This window comes from Gavialis gangeticus, unplaced genomic scaffold (assembly GCF_001723915.1).
Source record: "Gavialis gangeticus isolate Ggan-Ray unplaced genomic scaffold, GavGan_comp1, whole genome shotgun sequence".
Classification (NCBI taxonomy): domain Eukaryota; kingdom Metazoa; phylum Chordata; order Crocodylia; family Gavialidae; genus Gavialis; species Gavialis gangeticus.
In genome coordinates, this window is record NW_017729006.1 from 29,765,062 (window position 1) to 29,774,671 (window position 9,610).

General features: G+C 40.7%; 1 protein-coding gene across 2 annotated transcripts in view; it reads left to right on the forward strand.

The window, feature by feature from the left end:
- Positions 1 to 312: 312 nt before the first annotated feature.
- Positions 313 to 9,610, forward strand: part of NME8 (NME/NM23 family member 8) — a 27,477-nt gene continuing 18,179 nt past the window's right edge. Inside the window, exons 1-6 of one of the 2 annotated variants that reach the window (XM_019509063.1) lie at positions 313 to 540; positions 626 to 683; positions 3,116 to 3,222; positions 3,721 to 3,792; positions 5,118 to 5,234; positions 6,711 to 6,777. In XM_019509063.1, the coding sequence (XP_019364608.1) occupies positions 508 to 540; positions 626 to 683; positions 3,116 to 3,222; positions 3,721 to 3,792; positions 5,118 to 5,234; positions 6,711 to 6,777 (454 nt within the window). In that variant the 5' untranslated portion in view covers positions 313 to 507. The remainder of the gene's footprint in view (positions 541 to 625; positions 684 to 3,115; positions 3,223 to 3,720; positions 3,793 to 5,117; positions 5,235 to 6,710; positions 6,778 to 9,610) is intronic. The other variant, XM_019509064.1, reaches the window with a different exon arrangement.

A 9,610-nucleotide genomic window follows, 5' to 3' on the forward strand; every position in this document is an offset into this window, starting at 1 on the left:
GGCTCAGAGGGTCCCATGTACTTGCATAGCTACATTTCAGTATGCGTTGTGCAAATGCACGTGTGTTTGTGCATGTGTCTTGGGTGTGCCTGTTCGGGGTTTGGTGTAGCAGTTTGTGTGGGGAGGGTGTGTGCGTGTTGGAAGATGGCAAAGTGTAGGATTTCTGCCTTACATCAATATTTTGCGACCAGGTCACTGGCCTTGATGACCCAGGTGATCCCTTCCCATTCTGTATTCCAGTCCTTGGCTTCATTTGGTTCTAAAATAATAATAATAATAAAAGATCTTAAGTTGCTGTCAACTGGCATCTGTCTATGGGCTTCAGTGGAACTACACAACTCTAAATCAGCTGCAGATCTGGCCTGTAGAGGACTCCACAGTTGGAAAAGCATTGTACGTAAATCAGTTCTCCGTGTCACAATTTATATGCAGCTAAACTTTACAGAGTAATAGCTGCATCTTTTCAAAGTGGTGTATATTTTCCTGTTTTTGTGTAATCATAGGGAAATGGTGAGCAAGAAGAAAGAACTCCAGCTGCAGGTATAAATCTTGTTTGTAATTCCAGAGATCAATAGAATTGTTGACATTTTTGTGGATATTAAAATTTGGGTTCATTTTATTTCAGGCAGTACTAACCACTCAAAGTCAATGGGAGGAAATGCTTCTGACTAAAGGTGTAACAGGTATTATTTTTTTCTATTAATTTTACACACTGAAATGCATGTGTCTTTTTTATCAATCTTTGTTTTTATGTGTGTGACTATCCCTGGACACATCTACACATGCAATGAAGGTGCATGAATAAACCTCGGAGTTTATTGCTCTGAAGTTTATTGCTCCTGGATTCACCTTTTAAATGTGTGCCCAGGAGCACAGGATGTTGAGCCGGGTCAAAGCAGCCCTGCCCAGCTGGTAGTGGGACCAGGTGGGGGCAGTCAGCCTGCTAGCCAGGGGTTGCTCCCCTGGCTCAACGTGTTGCAGATGGGCTGGCTGGGACATAAGGGTGCTTTAGCATGGGGCTAGTCTTCAGGCAGCTCTTGCACTGGAGCACCTTCATGCCCCAGCCAGCCGGGGCAGCATCAACTGGCAGGGGGTGCACGTGCCCCCCCTAAGAAACTGGTTCCCCCCCAACAGTCGACACTGATGCTGTTGGTAGGGCTCCTGCCATTGGTGGCTTCTGCAGGTGCCCCTCCAGATCCAGGAGGCACCAGTCACTCATGCAGGGAAACATCTACATGCGCATTGCTGCGGAGTAAAAAGCTCTGCAGTAGGATAGTACTTGTAAATACTGTGGAGTTAATTACTTTACTTCAGCCTAATAGGAATACACGTGTAGATACGCGACACGATGCAGCTAATTAGTCTACTGCGCAGTAAACATCTGGTGTAGACGCGCCCCCTTTCTGCCAAGATATTTCTTACTATAAGCATACCTTTGACATTGCCTGTGTTTTATCCATTAAAGAAAGAATTCCAGAAACCTTCATAAAATATTCAGGGTCTATGGATATTCTAGATAGAGATGAAGGGTTTGATATTTGTACCCTTGACTTGGTAGCAAAACAGGTGTGGGCTAAATTTGTCTCTCCGTGTTAGCTGTAACATGTGAGATGATTCTAGCAAATGAATCCATGTGAGATTAGGAATAGTCTAGGTGAGGGTGATCCTGGCATTGGAAGATCTGGTGGAAGACAGCAGCTGCCTCTGATGGGATCACAGTATCTGGCAGGTCTACAAATACTACTGGGAGGTGGCAGAAGCTTCTTGTCACTCAGGAGGGTTGTACTGATGTGTCAATAGAAAGAAGAGTTCTTCACCCACAGAGCATATTTGCTGGGGAATCTTGTAGCCCAGGCATTAGATGCCATGACCTACCCCCAACCAGCACCCATCTCTGCCACTTGTACTGGCTTTTTTGGAGTTGTTACGGTCACCCAGTCCAGGCACATGCATATATAGAGAATTCTGTATTGTCTCTGCCTAAATATTCATTACAAAGTAGTGATGTTATTCTTTCTCGGGCCTCTGAGATTTAAGCATTCTTTTGTATTGTCCATGGAATCTAAGGAAAAAAAAACATTGACTTCATGCCTGGGAAGGGGTAGACTCAGCAAGTTAGTTCATTTTTTCTCTCACCTCAGGAGATTGAATTAAACTGCAGGGTGGGTTTTATGTACCCATTTATGCACAAGGGTACCTAACATAAGACAAAAGCAGTTATAAAGTGTATGTTCTCAAAGAGTGCATATCCTATATTTTGTATTTTCCCTGCTCCGTTCAATTTTCTACTGATTCCTCATGCATGCTAACAGCAATATCAGTCAAATATATTGGGAATAGTCTTTGAAAAAGTAGATTACAGTGGGCAGAGAACAGGAGAGAGATTAAGAGGTAGCAGGTAAGATTGGGAGAGAGACCTTCAGGAAGGAGATAAACAACACACAAGGGAGAGGGTAGGCTATAGAAGGAGAAAACCAGAAAGATGCTATGGGAGGAGGCAGCAGTTATGGAGTCAGAAAAGGAAAGGCAATCAAGAAGGAAATTAGAGAGAGGAGAAATGTATGCATCTGGATTCCCCACCTCAAAATAAACTTTTATAAAGTGGGGTCAGACTTGATGATCTGTTCAGGTCCCTTCTGACCCTAGAAACTTTGAAACCTAGAAACTGTGAAACTAAGGGTATGTCTACACTGAAGACTATAGTTTAGTACAGAGGTATCTGATCCAGAGTTAAAACAGATAACACAGGTACCAGAAACAATCTAATCATGGCAGCCCAGATCTCTGTGTGGTCTAATTTACTCGGTTAATATACAGGGCAAACTAGGAGTTTTAAAGGCCCATACTGCTGTGGCTAGACTGCTTCTAGTACCTACACTAATTAACATAAACCTGGTCAGACATTTCTACTATGCAGTCTGTATTCAGGACCTGCTGCAACATAATCTAGATTGAAACCTATTCTATCTATTGAAATAAATGCTTCTCACAGAAAAAAAGATTTTGCTATATAAGTTAATAACTTTTTAGGACTAGCTCTCTACTTGTACAAAATGGTTTATTTTGTATGGTTTCTGAAACAGGTGTGTTTCATTCTGAATTTTTATGGTTTCAGTAATAGATGTATATCAAGCTTGGTGTGGACCTTGCAAGGCTGTGGTAAATTTATTCAGAAAACTAAAGAATGAGTATGGTGAAGACGAACTTTTGCAATTTGCAGTGGTAAGGATATAACATCTGTTTAGAACTTTAGTATCAAATATGTCTTTTTATCTATCTAGTTATATGATGTCTCTCACAATAATACCTTTATACCAGTAGAGTGAATGATGTTCACTATGGTGAATTTGTCCTGCTAGTCTCTTCTTCTGAATCTCTCCCTTAAAGACTTTGTACAGAGGCAAGTCAGAGTTTGTAGTGAATATGGAAGGATCCATAATCTTTTCAGAGGTATTGAGCATCAGCAATTTCCATCAAATACCATGAGAATTGAGAGTATTCAGCACATCCAAACATCAGAATAGTTTCATATTACTTTTTGTCATTCATCTTAAAAGGAGCAAAAAATAGAAAAATGAAAAATAAATAGATTTCAATAATTTTTAAAAGTTGTATAGCTACTTTAGATGATAACGATCTGGCCTTGAACTGGGAATTGGACTAGATGACCTCCTGATATCCCTTCCAGTCTTATTTTTCTATTATTTGTTATGATTTTAGGCAGAGGCTGACAACATTGTGACTCTGCAACCTTTTAGAGACAAATGTGAACCTGTATTTCTCTTCTGTGTTGTAAGTATACCATGCCCCAGTTCTTATGCTTGTACTGCCTATTTTTGAATTACTATTTCAGTAGATTGAAAATAAAAAGTTGTACAAATTTAAATAATATCTTTACTCTGTCTTTTGAACCACTATTTTTCACAATCCAAATACACTTTTAATCAGGGAAAAGGTTATGTTTCCTGCCTTGCAAGGCCTATCAAGATTTGTACAATTGTACAAATTGTACAAAGTAGCCATTTTAATAGTGAATCATACAGAAAAGAAAAGGTGTATTTTCACAGTACTTCTGTTGACAGGATAAGAAAATACTCAATTTGACTACAGTACACTATAACAGAATCTTGCTGACCTAAAATATTGAGATGTAGATGCTGGTAGCAAGGGGTTCAGAATTAGGGTTTTTAAATAGACTGGAACTACTCTGTACAATTACTGCCATATGTAATAAAAGCATCTTTTATATCATCATGGTTAGTTTTACTATACTATTCTTACATGTGGTAAAGCAGTGAGCAGAGGAATGAAGCAGAACAAGGAGGGTAGTAAAGAAAGCAGTGGGAATGGAGGACCCAGAACCCAAATGAGAAAATAAAGAAAAACAAGCAGTGGATGGGAAAACCTGGGAACAAGGACGAAAGGAAGTCAAAGCCAAAAATACCTAATTTTTTATTAGGCTTTGCTCAAGAAAATCAAGAAATGCCTTTAATTGGAACAAGGTCATATCCCAAAAGAGGAAGGAGCCAGAAGTTAACGGAACAGTGTAAAATAGAGTGGAAAAGAAGGAGAGAGAAATGAGCAGAGGGAATAGAGAAAGTTAATTTACAACTGATTATTATTTACGTGATTATTACACAGTTCTGGCACATAGTGTGGACATTAATTTATTCACGCTTCATAGCTATATGTAAGATATTGAAAAAAAGACTTCAATGTAAATTAGATTTCAACTCAGAATACACCTGAGTGCAGTCTTGTTCCCACTGACAATAGCTGATTGGTGGGCATTTGACTTTCAACTTGCTGGGGCAGGAGGAGCTTGGAATCATGATTTCAGACTCCCTCTGCACTGGCAAGCAGGGAACACCTGAAGTCTGATTCCTGGTCTCAAAACCGTGTGTCCTGTGGTATGGCAGGAGGCATGGTTGTTGGGCTCAGATCCAAGCCATGCCTTTAAATGAATGTCTGTCTAAACAGTCTTAGTTTTAAAACATAGTATTATGGTAATTTTTGGTAAAAAAAAAAAATAAAAAATTGAGAAATCAATTTAAATGTGCTAAACTAAATGACTAAATCTTAACTAATAGTGTTATTTTATTCTTTATTTTTTACAGGATGGCAAAATTATAGCAATAGTGAGAGGTGCAAATGCCCCACTTCTCAGTAAGAAAGTAATAGAGCTAGTGGAAGAAGAGAGAAAAATCGTAGCAGGGGAAATAGAACGTCCTGAGGTATTCATAAAATGGCTGTTTTCTTATAAAGTTCGAATATAATTGAGTATTTGTATTGCATTTGCTGAGGCTGTTCTATACCTGGAGGGGTGTTCTTTATTTGTTCTTTTACTTGTAATTTGTTTTTATTTTTATAAATACCACAGTCTTTATAAGATGGCATGTATCCAAATTTTTAGAAAATTCCATTTTATTTGATTTTGATTTGTGGAAGTTTTACAGTCTGTTCTGTTCATACCCATGAAAGAGGGGTTCATTAACACAAATATCATGAAAACTCCTCTTATTTATTTTTATATCCTTCAGCACTGGACATTATTTTTAATTATATTTTTAACTGTTACTGAAATATATATTGAAAGGGAAAAAGTCTTGCCTCACTCCTTCCATTTGAAACAGATGAAAAGTTCTGTTCCAATCCATAGAAGTGCAAAAGGCAGATAGTAATGGACAGTAGCCCAAATAAGAAAAATTAGGCCAAATCTAAATCTTAGCACTGCCATAATATAGGATTCTACAGTAGATATGTTCTGTTAGCATATAAAGAGAAATCTGCCACTTTGACCAACATTGTCAAAAATAGGAGCGTAAAGTTAGGTTCCTAAAAATATGTTTAAGCATTTCAAGTGTGTCCTGATTTTCAAAAGTGCTAAGCCCCCTGAGGCTTAAACTTCATCTAACCTCAGTCTCTCATTTTTTTTAAATATCAAAATTGTGCAGTACTGTTGCAATACTGTGTGGGTAAGTTACTTAAATCTTACAGGGGCTTTTGGATAATTAAGAGTCGATTTGTAAGTCTCAGCTGAATTATAGGTTCCTCAGAACCCGAACATGGAAAAAAAATTGAACCTAGGTAACTTGCGTATTGTACATTGCATCTCAGTGGGAAATGTAAATATGCCCTGTTAGAGTTGTAGAGAGGTTATCAGGGGAGGGCAGCAGAGAAGGAAAGGAAGAGTTGCTTGGCTAAGATCATGTAACAGATCACTAGCTTAGCGAGGAATGGAACCCAAGGGTGTGTCCAGATGAGTGTGTATTTGTGGTTTGCGGAGCTGCACATGCAGATGTTGATGCTGGAAGATCCTGGTGTCAAAAAAACCTGCGGCATAAAAAAGTGGGGCAGCGCACATAGCAGCAGATTGTACCACCTGAAACTGGACCCTGGCTGGCCAAAGCTATGCTTTGGTTGCTGGCCCGGCTCCATGCACCTGGATCACCTCCACTGTAGCAGTGGGAAGCCCCCATGATCCCAAGTAAGGCTACTGGAGCCAGCCCAGGAGGTGGTTCCAGCCTCCCATACCCCCTGGGGCAACTTGCCACGTGTCAGAGCACATATGCACAAGCATTCTCTGGGGACAAGTAGCAACAACACCCCAAGCCTCCTGGGTCTCAGTTTCTATCCATTTGTACATGCTGCCTCTATACTAGTTGCATCATTTTATCATAACAACAACCTGAAAATTGTGGGTTTTTTAGGTAAAAGAACTGGTATTTTTAGAAGAGAAAAATTCAGATACATTTGCTGAAGAAAGCCAGCTTGACGGTAGGTATACTTCAGTTACTCTGTAATGGTTCAGGGAAGGAAGAAAAATCAAGAAATACCTTATTAGTTATTTGGCTGCAGGATTTTATGCTTCCTAGTGACTTCCCTGTGATTCACTTGGTAGCATGACAATTTTTACAGAAGGAGCTAATTAGGAAATGTAACTGACAACAGCAACATTAGTATAGCACTGATCACATTTTAGTGCCTATTAATGTTTTATAGTAGTTGAATTAACAGCTCATGGTGATATTAATGTCATTTGTTTCTCTAATGTTTCATATCTGAAGATTCAATTTTGTAGAGCCCTATGTTTTTTGATCATTTCCATTGTCCTCTAACTCAGTCTAGCAATATGACTCAACAAGAAGGAAGTACAGAAAAATTAGGGTAAAATAGTGACCAACAATAATATAGCATGTAAAAACAATACCTCTTAACTTACAAAGGCCAGAGAATACAGATTTCCTTAGGGAAAGGTAAAATTGTCATACAGTATTCTCCCAAGAGTCATGGAAGGAAGGCCAAACTCTGTTCTCGGTATGTTCAAAGTATGAAAAGTGACCAAATATGTTCTAATATGTGCTGTCTACCTGAAGTGTCACAGAGAACATCCAGCCCTTCACACAGCATGAAGCCAGAATGAGTGACTCCTCATATAGGAGCTGGTTCTGGCTAGTAGAACTAGTGACACACTGGAGAAGCTTAGAGAGAAATTTTAAACTGCAGGATTCTTGAATTCACAAGTCTGAAAAAACAAAATCACATTACGTAGATACTACCTATAGCTGAAGCAGCTGTAGGTCCACAGTGGGAGGTCATCAATATTAACAGAGTAAACAGATCTAGAGGGAAGACAATTTAAAGGCCAATACCAGCAAAACATTATTTCCATGCAGTACTCTAGCTCTGTGTACCTCTTCTTCATTGAAACAACTGTTTTTGCCATGCAGTCTCAAAATTAATACAACTGTTTCTTTTGAGGCAGTTGCTTCTTTTAGGACAATATTGTCTTTTGCAGTTTCTTTTACATTATTCATTCTTTCTCCAGCCTCTCCACCTTGCATGGTAAAACTATGTAATTCTTCAAAAAAGTAAGGATCCAAAAAAGGAAAAATAGATGCTCTTATGTCAAAGATTTTTGTCTCTAGGTCCATACTAATCTGCTTTTTTTCATGCTTTTTCAGAGCCCTTTATATTACAAGTAACAGGATAGTGCCATCAGTGATTAGAACCAAAACCCCTTTATAATTTTGTTTTGAATATTGGCAGTATTCAAGTCAATATTGAATACAAGCAAGTATAAGTGCTATCCCAGCAATTATTTCTTATGCATGATTTCAGGCCCTCTGGCGCTAACACGTGCTCCCAATGATGCTGACCTGCATCCCAAGGGTGTTATTTGAAAGTAGATTATGATAAACAAGAGTCACTTCTATTCTAGAATAATACAGTCCTCCTTACATAGCACAATACAGTATCATGCAGAAATACTTCAGCTAGCTCCAGATGAGGTAGTCTCAGGCAATAGTAGTAATAAAGCTGTGTAAGCAGAGTATTGGCCAGGGTAATTATTGAGGGCTGTGCAGAGCTTCAGTCACTGATTCAATCTGGTGGCAATTCGGCTCAATACAGCTGCTGAATCTTCAAATCCGAATAGAATCAGGAGACCCTTTAATCTCCCCGAATCGAATCAAAACACTCTGAATTGATTCAGAGAGATGCGATAAGTTGGACATAGACACAGCTTTAAATGTTTTTTCTACATACCTCAAGGTACCACACGGCTCACAAACGCTGAGGTGTTGGGGCGGATGGAGTAGGAGGGTGGGGAGGTCCCCAGTGCGCTCAGCAGTGGACCCAGAAGTGGAGCAGAAGCACTCTGAGTCCATTTCCAGGTCTGCCGTAGAGATCGCGGGGGCCTGCCCCCCGGCTCAGCAACTGGTGCCTCCTGGGTCTGGGGGGGGCACCCAGGGTGCCCCCTCAACCAATCGCCAAGCCAGGGGAGTGCGGGGGGTGTCCCCCTTGTGCTTGGCAGTGGACCCAGAAGCCGCCCCAAGCACATGAGGGGCCTCGCCCCGTGCTCCTGTGGGATGTTCCATCCGCTTCAGCATTCACAAGCCACACCTGGTACCTCAAGGTATGTAGAAAAAACATTTAAAGCTGTGTCTATGGCTGAATCGCCAATTCTCCGAATCAGCATCAAATCTTCAGATTTGGATTCGGCCGAATCAAATCAGGACAGCGATCTGAATCAACTAAGTAATTATCCTAGTAGATTTGTTCAGAGCTAGCATGGGTATGGAGCCATGTAGACCAGAGGTTTGCAGCCTTTTTATGCTGTGGACTGGGAAACTCACTGAAAGAACTTTGCTGCAAATTATCTAATTTACATATTGGCTTTACATATTTAAATTTGTGCATATATATATATATATATATATATTTTTTTTTTTTATTTATTTTTCTATGGGGGGTTGAGAGAGCAGCTGGGTCTGCCTGAAAAGACAGTTGTGGGGAAGGGGCGTGCAGTGGTAGATCAAGGCCTCAGTGGTGGGGGAGGGAGTGAGGCTGGGGCAGGGGCAAGGACTGCCCTACTGGGGTGGAGTACCAGACTGAGCTGCATGGGGGGCGGCTCCCCAAAAGTCCCAGGCTCCTTGCAGTGGTTCCTCCCCCCTCAGCAGCTACAGCTTTGGCTTTTACCCCAACCAGGGCAGCTGTGTCCCCCAGGCAGTCCCGGCACTGACTCCCTCCTCCCTACCGCCGTTCAAAGCAGCTCTCGGGCTGCCCTGAGCAATCCTGCAGGGACTTGCTACTGGGCCCCTGCACAGTG